At 22.7% G+C, this 18,723-nt stretch overlaps 7 protein-coding genes across 7 annotated transcripts; 3 read left to right on the top strand and 4 right to left on the bottom strand. All coding sequences in view use genetic code 6, as the record gives it.

Moving 5' to 3' along the window:
- Window positions 1–706: 706 nt before the first annotated feature.
- On the top strand, window positions 707–1,581 carry TTHERM_000151709 (transmembrane protein, putative; the record flags this gene model as incomplete). The annotated part of the gene is made up of 2 exons (XM_012798995.1): window positions 707–1,288; window positions 1,522–1,581. The coding sequence occupies 2 exons, from the start codon at window positions 707–709 to the stop codon at window positions 1,579–1,581; spliced, it is 642 nt and encodes a 213-aa protein (XP_012654449.1).
- Window positions 1,582–1,754: 173 nt separating this feature from the next.
- Window positions 1,755–2,432, top strand: TTHERM_000151708 (hypothetical protein; the record flags this gene model as incomplete). Its single annotated transcript, XM_012798994.1, has 1 exon — window positions 1,755–2,432. The coding sequence occupies one exon, from the start codon at window positions 1,755–1,757 to the stop codon at window positions 2,430–2,432; it is 678 nt and encodes a 225-aa protein (XP_012654448.1).
- A 1,160-nt stretch (window positions 2,433–3,592) lies between these two features.
- Window positions 3,593–4,951, bottom strand: TTHERM_000151707 (hypothetical protein; the record flags this gene model as incomplete). Its single annotated transcript, XM_012798993.1, has 5 exons — window positions 3,593–3,854; window positions 3,904–4,197; window positions 4,254–4,483; window positions 4,573–4,635; window positions 4,688–4,951. 5 exons carry the CDS (start codon window positions 4,949–4,951, stop codon window positions 3,593–3,595), a joined length of 1,113 nt encoding a protein of 370 aa, XP_012654447.1.
- Window positions 4,952–5,377: 426 nt separating this feature from the next.
- TTHERM_00151690 (hypothetical protein) lies at window positions 5,378–7,027 on the bottom strand (the record flags this gene model as incomplete). Its single annotated transcript, XM_001021702.2, has 1 exon — window positions 5,378–7,027. One exon carries the CDS (start codon window positions 7,025–7,027, stop codon window positions 5,378–5,380), a length of 1,650 nt encoding a protein of 549 aa, XP_001021702.2.
- A 481-nt stretch (window positions 7,028–7,508) lies between these two features.
- On the bottom strand, window positions 7,509–11,876 carry TTHERM_00151680 (transmembrane protein, putative; the record flags this gene model as incomplete). The annotated part of the gene is made up of 7 exons (XM_001021701.2): window positions 11,652–11,876; window positions 11,079–11,475; window positions 10,171–10,831; window positions 9,484–10,105; window positions 9,261–9,419; window positions 8,881–9,206; window positions 7,509–8,826 (listed from the first exon to the last, which is right to left on the bottom strand). The coding sequence occupies exons 1-7, from the start codon at window positions 11,802–11,804 to the stop codon at window positions 7,509–7,511; spliced, it is 3,636 nt and encodes a 1,211-aa protein (XP_001021701.2). The 5' UTR covers window positions 11,805–11,876.
- A 327-nt stretch (window positions 11,877–12,203) lies between these two features.
- TTHERM_00151670 (zinc-binding dehydrogenase family oxidoreductase) lies at window positions 12,204–13,256 on the top strand (the record flags this gene model as incomplete). Its single annotated transcript, XM_001021700.3, has 1 exon — window positions 12,204–13,256. The coding sequence occupies one exon, from the start codon at window positions 12,204–12,206 to the stop codon at window positions 13,254–13,256; it is 1,053 nt and encodes a 350-aa protein (XP_001021700.1).
- A 1,436-nt stretch (window positions 13,257–14,692) lies between these two features.
- Window positions 14,693–18,152, bottom strand: TTHERM_00151660 (cation channel family protein; the record flags this gene model as incomplete). The annotated part of the gene is made up of 5 exons (XM_001021699.2): window positions 14,693–15,028; window positions 15,078–16,033; window positions 16,176–16,477; window positions 16,594–17,185; window positions 17,519–18,152. The coding sequence occupies 5 exons, from the start codon at window positions 18,150–18,152 to the stop codon at window positions 14,693–14,695; spliced, it is 2,820 nt and encodes a 939-aa protein (XP_001021699.2).
- Between the last annotated feature and the right edge of the window lie 571 nt (window positions 18,153–18,723).

Genomic DNA, 18,723 nt, shown 5'->3' with positions numbered 1-18,723 from the left:
TGTTTTATAATGATTATTCATTGCTTTTAGATGTTGGTTGAGTCTCTGCTTACAGCCTTTTTAGTTATTAATAACATATTCTACTTTTTATAATTCTTATTAAATTATTTAAATTAAATTATTTTAAAATTATAAATCCTCCAAATTAATTAGCTCAAATTAAATAAAAACTTTTATTTGAATATTATTTATTTGTTTGAAAATTTTAAATTGCCAATTACAACATGCCCATGGATATAAAAATATTTTATTCTATAATATTTTTGTTTATTTATATATTGAATCGTTATTTTTGTTGACAAATATATATAATATAAAATATGAAAACAGTTAATTTTTTAATATTTAGTTAATTCAAAATAAAGTCAAAGTAAATAGATTTCACCTAATATTAAAAATTTGAGGTATTCTTTGCTTTATCATTATTTTTGTGATTTATAATAGAATTGAGTATTATAAATTATTTAAAAAAACTCAATTTAATATTAAAAAAAATATTCAAATAATTGATTTTTTATTCCAAAAAAGCTTCATAAATTAAAAGTTATTTATTCAAGACTCATTTTTTAATTTTGCATTTTAAAAAGAACATCTTATTAAATTATTATATTTTATTGATCAAACTTTTTTTAAATAAGAAGGTAAATAAACTATTAAAAAAATAAAAGATTGTAGAACTAAATTAATCAAATAGTTTGTTTCTATAATGAAATTTTTGAATTACGATTTATTTTCATCTGAATTTTACTTTAACATAGAGGGCTAATAAAAAAAAAGAGGTACGATTCCAGGTTTTACTTTATCATTAATTGCAGCTACAACCATAGTCTCATACTTTTTTTACTTACTTTACCTTTATGTTAATAATTAAATCGATCCAAAATTTAGATCTCAAAGTTTTATTGTAGATGAAAGAATTGATGTTTCTTTAACTTAAGATTTAGTTGGATTTAAATTTGCCTATAACTCTACCATGTCTATAGATACCTATCAAATTTTACAGAATAAAACATTCATAGTTTATGTGATACAATTCTTTTAATATGATAATAATGCTACTGAAATGTTATATCTTGATGTAATTTAATGCACTAATCCTCAACTCTAAGGTTTTAATTGTATCGATTTTTCCAAAGCAAATAACTATACGCTTGCTTTTGATAACAATAATAATATATTTTCTTAATTATAAATCAATATTTATGGATGTCGTGATTTAGATAACATTAAAACAACAGTTCCAAATAACTGTGCAGCTTAAAGTGAAATAAATGATGTTATCGATTAGGTAAATTCTAATTTATAATTAAAGTTGAAAACTCAGTAATATAACACTACCTCAAAATAGATTTAAACATACTACAGAAATATATAAAATTATGTTTTATCAAATTAATTTTTACTAAACACAGTGAAAACATAAAAATAAGAAACATAAATTAGAGATGGGTTTATTTTTTAAAGTAAATAAACTTTTTCATCACCTATTTAATATAATTAATTTGGTTAAACATTTGATAGATAAACATCTTTAAACGCAGGCATTGGGCCATATATCTAAATTTCTATCGAAACGGATGAGATTGTGCAATAATTCTAAATTTAATACCCAATAATTACTGAAATTATTGCACTTGTAAATAGTATTGCTGCTGTGATAATAATCTCAAAAAGTATAGGTAGATTTTTATCATAAAAACTAATCTCAGAAGAATTCTTAATGCTCATATTAAGGAGCATGTTTTTGGATAAATATGAATAAATTCTAAAATAAAATAATTTTATAAATAATACAAATGAAATGTTTTTTTAGAAATTAAGGTAAAAAGAAGAACTAGAAGAAGAAGTTTAAGAGGAAACAAATAAGAATGTTATTGTTCCTAGTTTTTAGGTCAAATTTAGAGAATAAATTGAAAAAAGCTAGAATTTAATTAGTAAGCCAGAAAATTAAATGTGTTTTAACAAGTAAAGTAATTTTACAGTTTGCTCAGAGGAAGCAAGTGAAAATACTTCAGTGCTTATAAATCCATAAACTAAAAGAAATTAATAAATAAAGTTCAGTCAATTTAATAAAATAAATTAATTTAATATTGATAATCCAATATCTACAAATGAATCACCAAGATAAAGATTAAATAGCCAAATTTCTAATACAGATCAATAATAAATGCTATAGAATTAGCAAAAAACTATTATAAATGAGTTAAAATTTAACAGATGTGAACCAATTATTGAGATTGAATCACCAGGTTGTTTAAGAGGGAGAAATAGATCAAATTTTTAAAATTCTAAAGTGTCTGCAGTCGTTGCTTAGAACAATACTTTTTAAACTAATTTAGAATCAAATGAAATTCTAACTAGTGAAAGGAAAAATAAATTTTTAAAAGATATTTTTTCTTAAAAGTTAAAAGTTATGTATGATAAATCGCTGAAAACAGCTCTATAAAATTTAATTTTTAGGTTTAAGTAATTTTTTTTCAATTTAGAGTTTTAAAAATCAATTTTTATTTTTTGTAAGATGCTTTAAGTCAAAAGCCTATCTATTTTCTAAAGGTGTAAAGTAAAAATAGATCAAAATTATCAGAAAAGAACTTGATAAAAGTTTAAACATTTATGAGTTTTATAAAGATATTATATTTTTGAAAAAAGCTGTTATGATGCTACTCAGCTAAGAATAATTAGCTGCCATCTAAGTTATTAGTCTAACAGATAATTATTTGGATATAAATTTTAGCAACCTATAGAACAATTCTGAAAGTATTTTACTTTTTTTGTTATTTTAACTTAAAATATTAATAAACAAAATAGGATAATTTCAGAAATTAAATTATTTTGAAAAGCAGTTTTCAATCTTTAATTATGAGAAACTATAGACTTAATATTTAGAAAAATTTTTGATAAAATGCAAGAGTATTAAAGACTTAAATGAAGTTGATAATAGAATTATATCTTCATTTGATAAATATAATAAATATTTGTGAAAATTTATTTTAATTTTCTTTTAAGTTTTTACTAAGATCAAAATAAATTTAAATTTAAATTATAAACCCTGCTATTTGTAATTTAAAAATATTTTCTGAAATTGAAGAATTAAAAAATTTTAAATATTTAGAAATTTCGAAAACAAAATTTTTTTTGGTTTGTTTACGTTTTAAATAAGTAAACTTTGTGAAATATATTATTTTTACTTTTTTAAGAAAAGATTATTATTATTTTCAAAAATTTTGATAAGTTTGATTAAATTAACAACATTTAATTTATGAAATAAAAATGTTTGGAAATAAAATCTATATAAATAAATAATTAAACTACCTAATTATGAACATAGATATCTAAAGTTTTTTCAAATTTAAGGTTTTATTATGCATTTATTTTTACAAATTAATTTAATATAAATATTAGTTAATTAAATGTCTTCAACTGTACAAATCAAGAAAATTTCTCAAAAAATCATTTTATTTACACTTAAAAAAAAATAATTAAATATTTTCTACATTGGATAGAATAAATTTTCTGATTTTGAAATATTTTTAATATACATTAAAAATTTATACTCGCAATAGATTTAAAACATAAATTATTACAACTTATTTCAAGGCTTACAGCTTAATAATTCATTTTTTATTCTCATTTTTTCATTCTGCTCTTCTTTCCTTTTATCTTTGTTTTTTTAATAAATTTAGACCAGGTTATATACTCTTTCTTAACTCTAAATCCTCATACTCCTTGTTTTCCATTTCTTTATACAAATCTTCATACTCTTCTTTAGCTTCTTTTTCTCTCTTTTGTAAAACAAAATACTTGGTATCCTCTTCTTCCATATGAATATCTGATTAAATTGCATAATTTGCTTTCTGTTTAAAAAAAAATTAACTTAAAATTCATTTTATATAATTTCCTTACTAGCATATTACTGAAGTTAGCAAACTTAGGTTTGTCAATAAGTCCTTACTTAATTTTATAAATTAGATTTATAAATTATAAAAGATTGTTTCTATTAAATGTACGTTTGTTGTGCTTGCTGATACCAGTAAAATATCTGGTAAGTATAGTTTTGGATATTTTGTATCTGTAAATTTACTGTTAAATGAATCATCCTCAAACAAAATAGTTTGATATTTTTTTGATTTAATAAGACGATCAGTAATACCAAAAGAGCTGACATGCTACAAAGGAAAGAGTTTTATATTATTTTATCTAAATATTTATTAATTATTAAGAAAAGTCAAATTTAACAAAATTTAATAAATTACTTCATGAATTATTCTGTTTCATCATTAATATCTTCAAAAGTATCATTAACTAAAGTTTAAGGTATACAGAGATATTTATTTGTATATTAAGTCTTTAGAAATTCTATATTTATAATATTTTATATATCCAAATCTTTGCACATAATATATATATCTTTATTTTTGCCTTCAACCTTATTTTATAGCTAATATAATAACTAATTAGCCTTTCTGTATGCTAGCTCCAGTTACTAAATTTATAAGTTAAAATTTAAACTAAATTATCATGCACATCTTATTCTAAATTAATAATTATTTATCAATTTTATGTTAATTCTACCTATAATTTAAGATCTTCATATGACTCAAAAGGAATTTTTTAGGCTTTCTGAATATTTTAAAACTATTTAAAAAATTATTTTAATAATCCTATCTCAAGTTAAGGTTATTGTTACGTTAACAACTATTGTATCACAGTAGCTATATAAAAATTGTCTTGTGAACCAATCTTAGAAATTTCTTTAGAGGCTAGCTTCTTGATGCGTAATATCTAAATACCAATCTAGACCTTCGTTTTCTTTTATTTCTTTATCCTGTTTTATTTTGAGAGGAATACTCAAGTTAACATACTATATAATCCTCTTTTTATGAAGGGTGAAGATACTATCAAAATATTTTTCATAGTAATTCAATATTGTACTATTATATCTTTTGAGCATTGCTACTTAAATTAATAATCAAGTTAAATTAATACAAATTTCTATTAATTAGATTATTCTTTTAATAAATATATCCTTAATCTTTGAAATAATTAATTAATTATCTAAAATTAAATGAATTTAATATCAATTTAGCATAGATTAATTTCTTGTATTAATCAATCATTTATTTATTAATTTTTCAAGGTTCAAAAATTATTTATAAAAATAAAATGTATTTTTTTCTTCAAAAATTTAAGTGATAAAATTGATAAAAAAACTCAAAAATAAAACTGGATAACTAAATATAAATTTTATATTTTCTTTTTGATTAATACTTTAATTTGAAATTTTTAATACATTATTAAAACCTATGATTAAATTTAATAATAATAAAATTTTAATAAGCCCAAATTTATATAATTCATTTTTAGATATTTTTTATAATCATTTCCTCCAATTATTAAAATTTAGAGGTGTTTTTACGTCAAGTTTTTTTCTCGTTGGTGTTGATTGATGAGATATTTATTTAGGCTTAGTAATGCCGTTTTTATATCCATCTTTAAAATTGTCATAAAATTAAATAGAAGTTATGGATACATGGTTTTCATCATGTTAATTTTAAAGTTTATTTTTTTTATTAGATTTTGAAACACTAACTCTTTTAATTTATTTGCTTTTTTAAATATTATTATTGTCATTCTCCATAAAAAAAGAATTAATCATTTAAAATGGTAAACCTTTAGCTTGCTTTTTGATAAATTCATTTGTTAAGCAAAACTAATCAGCTTTTTATGGTGTTTAAGGTTACTAAACCTCCACAATAAAATAATTACTTTTATTCTAATTTTTTTAAGAATTTTATTTTTATTCATTTTTATCTTTTATCTATTATTGTAGTCTGCTCATCCAATTATTTTTTAAGGTATTTCCTCTCATAAAATTTGAGCGAGAGCTAAATATTTCATCTTCTACAGGCATATTGACAGCATTATTAAGATCTAATTATTTCGGCTTTTAAAGTGTTTAATTTGAGTCTTTGCTACTCGTAAAATCTTTACTTTCTTAATTATAATTGCTTTCTTAGAAGATACTTGAGTAATATAAATGATTGCAATCTATAGATACTTAAGATTTATTCTACTCTTTTAAATTGTTTGATGGCTTATGCACTCTAGCAGACTAAACTCTTTTTTCTTTTTACTTGAATTATAAAGAAGCTCTTTTGAAAGGCAGTTAAAAATTTTTTGTTTCTCCACCCACCGAATTTCTTGAGCATTGACTTTTATTAACGATATCTTCGTTAGATTTTTTTAAAGCATTAGCTTAATCTTTAGCTATAAATATAGTAGATTGTAATTCAAATGATGGGTTCATTTCAAAATCAATTGTCTAACCATTTTAAATAGTATCTGTAGGAGCATATGAGTTTTTTCTGCTTGTACTTCTGCTTGAAGAGAGGCGGCTAGTACTTTTCTATTAACTTTCATCAATTTTTTAATTGTTTATCTTGAAAACATAAGGTGCTATAGCAGTGTTAGATTTCCCTGTTGTATTTTTAGATATTCCAGCCCAATAATTCGGAGTTACCTAAGGTTAATAAGGTAAATATTCAAACTCTGACCCTTTGTTGGCAAGAAAACTCTAATACTAAGGTTTCAACTTCTTTTTTTTTTACGAGTAATTTATATAGTTGTGTGAATGGTTTATATCACTAGAATAATACTTATATGTTTAATTATGCTAAGTTATAACGTTTTTAATATAATCATTCAATGGGTTTGCTTATTATTTTGTTTACTCCTTTTCTTTGTTTGATGAATCAACTATTTTCAAAAGATTCCTTATTGATAATCTTAATTCATTATTTCCCATAATTTTAGGATTTGCTTTACTTTCAAAGTATTTATTACTTCCATTTTATTTATTGCTGTTTATTTTGTTATTTTATAATGGTTGTTAAGAATTTTTATTTGAATTCTTTAATGGAGAATCATTGAACTCTTGTCCTTTACTAAAATAATCCTATTCAGAGAGATAAATTTATCTTTGTAGTGCTTGAACATCTACAGTTTAGCTTCGAAGTGCCCTTTACATTTTTCAAAAGCTAATTTAGTTTAAATGATTTTACTATTACTTATAATTTTGTTAGTAATATTAGCAATAATCTCTCCTTATATTTATTGTTTCTTAATTTATTCCTGTAAAAAGTATTAATGAGTGTGTTTGATTTACTAAAAGATTTGATTAATATTTTGGTTTAGAAGTTAATTGCCTAATTGATAATTAGAATTGATATTAAATCTTTTTGCACACCAGCAATAACCATTCGTTTTTTATAAAGAAAAAAACTTTAATTATAACTGGCTATAATTGTGGTATTTACTTTAGTTTAAATTTATTTATTTTTAAGTACTCACTTCTTTCTAGAATAAAAATATTTATTTTAAAATAATTTAATCTTATAAAAAATTTATTTCATTTGGTAATAAAGCAAGAATAATGAAACTATATGAATCAAATTAACTCAAAAAATAATTATTTAATTTAATAAAATAAAATAATGACTTTCATTAATTCAGGAAAAAAAGATAGTGTCAAATATAATCTTTGTGAGATTGAATTATTTATTGAAGGATTTTATTTTATTTTTATTTAATTATTTTTGATTAGTGAAAAATAAATATCTAATGTACAAAACATAAATTACATTTTATAAATAGATAAGTTTACTATTCACTGAATATATACACTTTTGTTTTGCTAAGTTGTAAGCTTTTATTTTTAAGACTTGTTAAGGTTAAAACTTTTACTATTAAATATGTGTTCTTTCTTATTTGTAGTTTAATTTTCTTTTGGAGGACCTATTGTAAAAAAAAAAGTAGTTTACATTTAATTAAATTTAAATTAAATTAAATACTTCTATTTTTTTCAAGCAAATATGGAAAGCTATCAATAAATTAGTGCTAATTAATATTTTTTATATACTCATTTAAAAATATTCCGTTTCCATAATTGAACATATAGCTTTCAGCAGTAATTCCTGTTTTTTCTTCGATATTATACTATTAAAACTATAGACTGAGTTAGTTAAAGAATATAGAAAGCTCCATTTCGCTTTGATTTATATTATTGAAGTACTTATTATCTTTTACCTTAAATGATATTTCATATTCTCTTCCGGATTCTTTGTAATCCTGGTATTATATTTTAATTACATTTTTTAATAAAAATTCTTTGAAAAAAATAACATTTTTACATCTTAAATAAAATTATATGCTTCATCTAATTCATACATAATGAAATAAGTTATTAGGGAAACTGCATCATATTTGTGCACTCTATATTCAGCAATTGAAGATGTATAAAAAGTAAGCTTTGAAATAATATTTTGTGTAGTTATACGAATTTCTTGATTTTATGTCAAGCGATCATAGTAAGAAGATAAATTATTTTTATTTAAAATACAGTAGTCTTTATTTAGATAATCGTTTTAAATAATTTTAATAAGAGAATCCAAATCAACATATTACTGCATTTTATCAACTAGTTACTTGCCACAAGATTACATTAAATTAAAATTATTTAATTCTTATTTTTCTCCATTTCTTTTTTAAAAAACTTCATCATTTTTGTAATTATCATCATTTCTTATAAAATCTGCAATAGCCTATTCTAACACACTTTATCTTTTATATTCTCTGTAGCTAAGATAGTAACAAAATAAAAATTCAAATTTTTAATCTTCATTTAGAAAACCATTTATTTTTCTTATTTCACAAAAGCTAAGCAAGTTGGTAAATACAAGCAAATGTATTGGTTAGGATTTTCTTTTCATTAATTTATCTATCCATATGTGAACAGTTTGAATACTTATATAATCACTATACAGAGAGCTATTTGTTAACATAAATAATAAATCTTTTATTGAAAAAAAACTTAAATCATACTTTATATTTTCATGTGTATATTTTTCTATTTTTTTATGAAGTTTAAACCATATTTTATTTATCAAATGAAGAGACTTTGGGTCATTTTGTAATAACTTTTGGTAAAAGTTAACATTTTTCATAAGAGTTAGCTGCTGTAAGTTTTATAGAGCTTTTTCGTAAGGTGTTATTTAGCAGAATAGATGGAAAATCTAAGTGTTTAAATTCATTTATTTTAAATTGACTTGTTCTCTCTAAAAATAATTTCTCATTTTTTATACTATTTCAATAATTTTGTAATATTTTTTTTAAGGACCTATGATTTAGCTATTTTACGAAAGAGCAATCTATATTTACAATTATAGAAATAAAATGAAATAATTTCAATTATAATTAATTACAATTATTTTTTGAATAAAGTTTGGCTGGAAGTTATTGAAAAGTTGCTTTTCAAATTTATTCTAATTCTTGTTTATGATATACTCTATATATTTTTCTATTTCCCTCAACTCAAGCGAATCCTATTTATTCATATCAGGCTGCATTTGCAAGGTGTCAATCTATTTAAATTAAATAAAAAACCAATAAAAAATTCAAATTATCATAAAATAAACTTTTTTTTACTCCTTTCCAAAAAGGTAATTACAAAAGAGTTTTGAAACTCAACTTTTAAGTCTAACTTATTGATTCTTATTTAACAAATGAATATCTTCTCGTTGTGGTTGGCTTTATGTGCATCAAAAATTAAGTAGTTAAAACATTTTTATCTTATTGCTATTAAGAAATAGATGAAGAACTAGTTTTTCTTGTTTTGACCTCTTCTTCCTCATAGTTTAGCTAAGGCTTCAAAGATTTTTCAATGCATAAATTCCTTTCTACCAAACTGATTTTATCAACATTCTCAATATTTAATAAATCAATTTATGGTTTTTATGTTTAAGATGATTATTTTTAATTTATATTTTATAAGTTCTCATCATTCAATAAAACTATATTTTATCTTTCATCTTTATTTGTATTGTTGCTGTTTGTAGGTATTTGAGTTTGCTCAAGACTTTTCTACAATTGTGTTTCTGAATCATTTAGCTCTTTTATCAAAGATTAATTCAAAATAGATTAATGTTTTATCTTACTTGAGAAATATTTTTGCTTAGTCTCAATATCCTACTGAAGTATTTCAGTATTTTTTTTTTAGTCATTTAGTTTAATTCTCAATCTAATAATTTCCTCTTCTAGATTTTAAACGCTTTTTTAATTAAAAGTACCAATTTATCAAAATTATTTAAAAAAATTAAAAATGTTTTAGTTTACTGCTTAACATGGATATTTTCTTTTTATTATTCTTGTATTGTAATAATATCAGCGCATAATTTATCTACAATTAAGTTATAGCATCTCAAGATATCAGCTATTGCTATGGTCAGCTTTTAATTAATTTCTAGTAACCCATTTTAGACAATACTTAAAAAATTTTTTTTTAGCCTTTCAAGATTTTATTCAATCTAGTGAATGTTTAGTATACTATTTTTATCAGAAATATTTTAATTCATCATATCATTCAAAATAGATTTATTAAAAAAGAGAACTCTTTCAGTCCTGATATCAAACTCTTTGTAAAAGTTATAAATGTCATTGCTAACACTATACAAATCTCTTTGATTTTAAGGAAAGTCTTTTTATAAACCTTCCTACTCCTCTTTCTTTTATCTGGTTTATCTTTCCTAATTCAAGGCGGCTTTTAACTCACTCATATATTTTTTAAATATTTGCTGGTTTTCAGTGTTTTCATTTACTAAATTTTCTATTCCAAAACTGTTTTATCCATTTTGTTTTGCATTCTTGAATCTCTATTCGGTCTGCTTTATTTGATGACTTTTTATTATGTTGTACAAGCTGATGTTAGGTTGCCTCTTATTAAATCTGTGCTTAGCGTCATTTGGAGTTTTAGATCTCAATTATTGGGCTAGAAGGGCTTTTTTAATGAAATTTACAAATAATAGTTAGATGTAATTACACGTTCAACTTAATAATGCTAAATACAGTTATGACTGACAATAAAATTAATAAATAAGTATAGATCGAAATATAATCAAATGATGGGTAACCTTATTGTTCATATCAATTAATTTGTTTGATAGATAATAAGTTTGAATAATATTTAGAATTTTAGAAAAAAATAATAGAGCAATTTGTGATTAAATATAAATTATATGACTTACAATTATCTTTAGCGTAAGTAAAGGAATTATTATTGTTGTTATTTACAATATCGTTAACATTCATACTATTTTCTCTACTTAACTACTCCAACTTCATTTTTACTGATGAATTACTTTTTGCAACTAGGATTTACTTGCTTTTAAACAAAGGACTCCCATTTGGAGAACTCTAATATGAAAGATGCTTCATTTTTCTACTGTTTGTGGTACTTGATCCTAACGCTGACTTGAGCTATAATTAGCCCATCATTTATGATACTGATTTTTTATTTTCTAAGAATTAACGAAATGTTTCGCTAATTTGCATCAGATCATTGTTTTTCAATTAATTTTATATGTTAACTTATGTTTAGAAGATATCTTCTTGCGATCTTTCTTCTACCAATTCCTTTGAATTCTTTTTAAAATAAAGATTGAACGACATATTTTTTCATTTTTTAGAAAATATTCTAAAAATAATAATGTACATAATAGCAAAACAATAATATAAATAATTATGAAGAACATCTTAAATGTGAAAGGACCAAAATTTGCTTCCTTATAACAAATAAAATTTTTGTAAAAAAAATGTACACTTCTCTTTTATTCTAACTTTTAACTCTGATATTGCGTCGATTTCCTCTAGAAGGTTCTAGGAGAATTCTATTTAGAATGAAAAGATTTGATTTAGCTCTCGCTATTATTGCTTGCAATCGCTTGTGAAGAATTAATTTAACTAAATTTCATTTTTTATGGGGAAAAATCTTATGCACTTTAATTTTTTTCGATATTCTTAGTGCAAACTATAAATAAATGTTCACATTATCTGTGATGAAATATAAATATTATTTAACTAATTTCAAATTACACTCTAATTGCTTAATTTTTTCCAAATCAAACAGATTATCAAGATTTTTTCCTAGTATTGTCAGAAACAGATGAATTTTTCGTCTGATGACACGGTTGATTAAAAATATTATAAAACTAACTCTTCCGATGAATACCTCTATTTAAATTGCACTCAATCAGATAATAAATTTATTGCCAGAAAAATTTTAAACATAATCAATTAATCATTAAATTTATTTTAACAAACACCATTTAAGTTTAAATATTTATTTAGCTTTTACAAGGTAAAAAAAAAACATGTAGACCGTTCCTCCCACCATGAAAGCTCTTGTTTTAGAAAAATACGGAGCTCCCCCAATTTATGTTGATGTCCCAGTTCCTCGTCCTGGACATTCTGAAATTTTAGTTAAGATCATAGTTTCACCTATCAACCCAGCTGATCTTTCTTTTATGAAGGGTTATTACTCTTCTCAAAAAAAGATCCCCGTCACTCTTGGTTCTGAAGGTGCTGGTATTGTTGTTGATGCAGGTGCTGATCCCTATGCTATGAGTTTAATTGGCAAAAAGGTATCTATCCTTGTTGAAAAGGGATAACACGGATGCTTTGCTGAGTACGCTGTTGCTGAAGCTATTCAAGCCATCCCCTTCCCTGATAACTACTCTTTCGAAGAAGGTGCTTCTGGCTTAGTAAACCCCTTGTCTGTTGTTTTGATGTTCAAGAAGGTTTAAGAAAGAGAAGACAGAGCTGTAGTTAATAATCCTGCTGCTTCAGCTTTAGGTCGTATGCTTTATAGAATTTGCAAGCACAATAATATACCAGTTATCAATATTGTTCGTCGTAAGGAGTAAGCTAATCTCTTGAGAGCAGAAGAAGGCTGTGAGCACATTCTCATAACCGATGAACCTAATTTTGAAGAAGATCTTCGTAGCCTTTCTGAAAAGCTTGATGCCACTATATCTTTCGATGCTGTTGGAGGTCCTCTTGCTGGAGTCATTCTTAAAAATATGCCTGATGGTTCCACAGCTTACATTTACGGTAACTTGTCAATGAAGAACAGTGAAGCAAGTCAATTCGATCTTATCTTCAAAAAGAAGAAAATAAAAGGTTTCTGGTTGAGCACTCAACTCAAGAGAATAGACCGTAAATAATTACTTGAATTATATGCTTAAATTGGTCCCATGTATAGAGACGTATTAGCCACAAAGTACATTAAAAAATACCCTCTCTTCTAAATCGGAGATGCTGTTCGTTTCTATCTCAAGCACATGTCTGAAGGTAAAATTTTGCTCTCAACTCTTGTCAATAAAGTCGAAGAAATTCCTTATGCTCCTCAAGCAGCTAGATTGTGAAAAAATGAATTTGAAAAATAAAATAGATTGGAATAAATTTATGCACTGAATCATAGATAGATAAATAATTAAAGAAATAAAAAATTAAAAGCATAGTAAATAAATAAAAAAATAAATACTCAAAACTAAAATATATATCAAAATAAATATTTGAATATCGTATAGTACTTAAATTAATAAATATATATTGAATATGTGTAATCAAAATATTACTTCGATACAAAAAATTTAATAATTACTTCCTTTGATTCTAATAAAATGTGTTTTTTTTTGATGCTATTATACAATTTTATTTTTGATAATTAAAATTTTAGTAAATAAAATTTCTAATTAAATTAAGATGGGTGTGTGTCAAACAATTTTTTCTTAAATTCTATTAGAAAAGACATTAAAAAATTAAAATATATCATTTAAAATAAAATTTATTGTGTAATTACGTAGTATTTTTGAAATTTATAATAATCAAGTTGTAAGATAACTCTTTTTTTTTACTCTTCTTACATCTCAAAAATATTGAAAAAATTATGGATAAATTAATTTGTCATATTTTGTCATCCTCTAATATTCTTTTTCTTTATTCGATTCGTTAATAAATAATATTTTTGGTAACACCTATTTAATTTGGCGTTTTTGTGTTCAAATTAAAAATTTTTATCAGATCGAAAAACAAAATTTAATCTAAAGAACAAATTGAATTATTCTAAAATATAAATTGCGTCACATTCACTCCTAATATTTAATTTAACCTTTAAATAAATAAATGATAATGAGTAATTCATAGTACACACAATTTTACCAAATAAAATTTTTTCTTTTTCCTAAAACACGTAATCATCAAGTTAACAAACAAATAATATTTTGACTGTCAAAATCTAATCATGCTTAAAAAATAATCGAATACATAATTAATTGAAATTAACTTTATAATTTTATTTGGAAATTTATATGTGCAAAATTAAAGTTTATTTTAATTATGACAATCTATCATATAGTTTTTCATATTATTTTTTAAGTAATAAATTCAATAATCATTCTTAATTTTATTTTAATTTATAATAAACATAAATTTCAATAAACTTTTCTATAAACTAATTAATTTTTTTATTTTTATTTTATTAATAAATATTTCACAGATTAAAAAGTAATTCTCTTATTGGTTGATATAATTTCTTAATTAAATAAAATAATTAGATAATTTATTTATTATATATTTGTTTGATAGCTATCTAAATAACCAAGATGACAAGATGAGATTTAATTTTTTTGGATATTTAAACCAAAATTAAATTAAAAATAATTTATTAAACTAGTCAGTAAAATTACAAAAATAAGGTTAAAAAATAAAATAAAAAAGATATAAAAAAATACTAAAATGTAAATTATTTTGAATAAATAATTGCTTAAATACAAAATTAAATAGAAATGTTTATTTTTGATCATCTTCTCTAAGATTTTCTATTTATTTTTTTGTTGGTTTATATTTTTTTTTAAAATTTACTATATTTAAATAAAACTACTGATAAATTACCATCTGGAAAGTATATAGTATAATCCTTTTATTTATCAAATACCCAAGGACTCTAATAATATTCCTTAGAATTAGCTTCCTCATTATCATGTGATAAGTATGAATTAAAAACTTTTCGTTAATCTATAATACTTTTTGCAGTGAGTTTTTTTTGTTTATTTTGACGCATATCTGTAAAATGCATACTCTATTCTATTTAGTATTAAATTTATTTTGTGCCAATATGCTTCAAGGTACTCAATTCCTGTTAATTAAGAATAATAAATATTTATTATCATGTTTGAAAAATTTACTGATGGTTATTTGTCAAACGATTTAAATTTATTATAATTTTCTTATTCATCTCTAAAGTGAATATTTTTATGATGGTCATCTCTGAGAGCTGACCTCTTAGGCTCATAGTTTTAGTCTTATTCTTAGCTTTATGGAGATAAATAATTTTTAGTGTTTTTAATTTCAAAATCTTCCTTAGAAGAATATTTATTTTTGCTTTCATGGAATTCATTAACATTAATATTTATAGCTCTATTCTTATAATCAATTGACAACCTTTTTTATTTTATTTATTCAGAATAATTTTCAATTTAAGAGTGATTTTATTTTTTTTTATCATCATCATAATCGACCATCGTATTTGACAATTAACTTCCTTTTTTAGAATTAAAATACTCTTCTGTTAAGCTTTATGTTTTCTTTTCTTCTTCACTATTTTAACTTTCTTAATCAGAATACACACAACTTTTTTATTCATTTAATTTATCTTAAGAAACTGTAATGATATCTTAAAAAAATAATGCTATTTCATATAGCTTTTATTAAACTGCTAAAGAGTTTTCAAATTTTACAAGTTTTCTTTCATATTTACTTCTGCTTTATTTCATTTTTTCTAAAAATTTTGCTTTTCCATATGCCTGTTCTCTATCTAAATGTGCAAGTGGGCAGTCTTAAGAATAATGAAGATAGTTTTTACATATTGAACAACAGACACCAATATTATAAAAATTTTTGTAAATCATGATGTTATCTTTAATCAAGCAAAATTTTTAATAGTCTTCCTCATTTTATTTTATAATTTTTAAAAAATTGTCTCTAGATATCTATATTATTGTTGAAAAAGTTTTTGATTTAGCTCCTGCCATCCTTTACTACCCTGTCAAAAAGCTGTGCTAGCCTATTATCGAGTCTTTATCCAGGATACCTATTTTTTGATGAATAGACTGATCTTATTCACACTTTCTAAAAAGTTCCACTATTATTAATTAAAAAGTGTTAATTTTCTTAAATCAAAATAAGTGAATAAATATATAAACAATTAAATTAATAAAAACCACAAAATATTGTAAAATGGTATTAAATTAATTAATTTTAATTTTTAGTAAAAAATTATTTACCCTAACCTTCAACGATATACATTAAGCAAAAGGAATCATTATCATTTTGATTAAATAGAATCTGGTTTGGAGTAAAGTATAGCTCTTCTACGCTTTAACATAGCTTTTCAATAGTTTCTTTACTAAAATTTTTTATTATAAAAGCTATCTTATCAACATATTTTTTGTAGCTTTCCTTGTTGATTTAAATCTTTAAATGAGGAGATATTTTCTGAAGGACTGATTCATTTTCTTCTTTTAACTTTTTGTAATTCTTTTCATAGAAATTTTCAAGATCTTTATTCACACTCCTTTGCAAATTTCTATTAATAATTTTTAAAAATATGTAAATTTTTTAATAAAATATTTTTTCTATTTTTAAGTATCAGTGTTTTTAAAAAAATCTTTTCTTGAAGATTAAATAAAAAATGCTGCCTACCTGCTTATGTGGTGAGTCCTCATAAACTCATTTATAATATTTATATCCTTTTTCATCATTCGTTCTTTTTCGTTAATATCTGCCAGAATATTTCCAATAGAGTCTAATAAATAGCAAAATATAATACAAATAAACAGCATAATAATTGAAGTAAATAGTGCTTCAAAAACGGTTTTTGATTCATTTGAACCTGTAGTCATCAAAGTAAGAGCCCAGAATAAAGATTCAATGTAGAGTTTCCACCATATTTATTCCTTTTCACTCAACCAATTTTCACTTTCAATGTATTCTAACTCATAATATGCTAATAAATACCAAGCACATGCTATCGAATGACCTATAATAAAGACTTGGCTTATTAAATTGAAGAGCTACACATAATAGTACTTTTTGATAGCCATACATATCTATTTCTACAAATCAGAAATTTCTTCCAATACATTCTTAAGCTTGACATAAGTTATTATTTTAAAAATTAGTGAAGAAACCTTATTCACATAGATTAACTGTATTGATAATAAAGGTATAAAATCATACAAAACATTATTTTTTAAGTACAATTTGATGATTTATTCTCTTTTTGAAATTAAGTCTGTATTTATGTAAATGGAAGTATTAATCTTTATCAAAAATTCAATAAGCCAAAAAATGCTTAATGAAATATAGATAATCTAATCATTAATGCCTGTAGGAAAAACTATTAAAATGCATTAAAAAACAAAGAATATACAGTTTAGTAAGCAAAAGAGAATTTAAAAAAAAAAGCAAACAGGATGTTGAGGATTAAATAAAGGTATTTAATCTAAGCACTTTAATTTTTAAATTTGGTAAGATAGGTACAATAGTTTGGCTTGAAAAGAAGATACATTTTTGCCTTCAAAATTTTCACTTTTGTCATTTATAAATTTTTTGATCATTTAATTACTTAGATTATCTCTTCTTCCTGTTAAAGTATACTTCTTAAAAAATTAGTTTATTCTAAGCTTTATTTTTGATATCAGCTTAATTTCATCCACTTTATTTTCCTTTTTATGCTTTTGAATCACTGCTATTATTGATCTCATTCTTGACTCCTTACGAGGAACAATTCCATGAACATAGCTTAATCTTTTACCTTGTCTTCTAACAGGTAAATCTATTTTTAGGAACTAGCTTTATTAAGTAGAAGATGATTATTAGTCAGCCAAAAGAGGAACTTCAGCCTTTAAGTCTGCCTCTTTTTGATCTTAAGATTAACCTAATACAATTTAGTAATCGCTTTACTAAATATTTATTGCTGTTATTTTTGACTAATCTCGAGGTGATCTTGAAAAAGTTATATTTTATGAATTTGCTTCACTGTATTGCATGTCATTGTAATATCTATTAGTAGGATTTTCATTATTCTAAATTTAAATAACTTTCTCACTTTATAAAGTGTCCTCATTGCGCTAATTAAGGTTCTATAACTTAATCCTATCTTCTCTAGAGTTTCTTAATATGTTCTTCTATTCTTTATTATAATTTGAATAAATGTCTTCAGGAACATAATCCATATTTTTAGAAGATTTTGATGTCATAATTTAATGAACTACTCTAAATGTAATATTTTTAATACCTAACTAAATAAATAAATAACTATTGATTATTTTCACTTTTTTTCTTTAAAAATTAATTAAATAAGAAATAAATTAAAAAACATTAAAAAATTGATTTTTTTTAACATATTAAAAAACCAGCTTTTTATCAGAAATATATGATGCTAACTTATTTATTTAAGTAAGTTTAATTTTTTCGTAATTTTACAGATGAATTAAGCTGAATAAATTTTAACATAATTAAATAATTTCATCAAAAATAAGCATTATTTTTAAAGGTTGGTAGTGAAAACTGCAATAATATAAGGCCACATTTCCTTCATATATCTATCTATCTATTTTTACTAAATTTAATTTTATTTTATTTTTATCAAATATATGTTAAAATATTTTTTATTTATGGCAAACGATTTATTGAGATAAAAAAGTTTTTAAATTCATCAAAAATATTTATTTTGAATTTTTCATACAAGGCTTTTTTTTACTTACTATTAAATACCCTATTGTTTTTACTAATTTTAACATAATTAAATAATTTCATCAAAAATAAGCA

This window comes from Tetrahymena thermophila (genome assembly GCF_000189635.1).
Source record: "Tetrahymena thermophila SB210 genomic scaffold scf_8254545, whole genome shotgun sequence".
Classification (NCBI taxonomy): Eukaryota; Ciliophora; class Oligohymenophorea; order Hymenostomatida; family Tetrahymenidae; genus Tetrahymena; species Tetrahymena thermophila.
The sequence above is the reverse complement of the archived record's forward strand: the minus strand, read 5'-3'. Positions and strand labels throughout refer to the sequence as shown.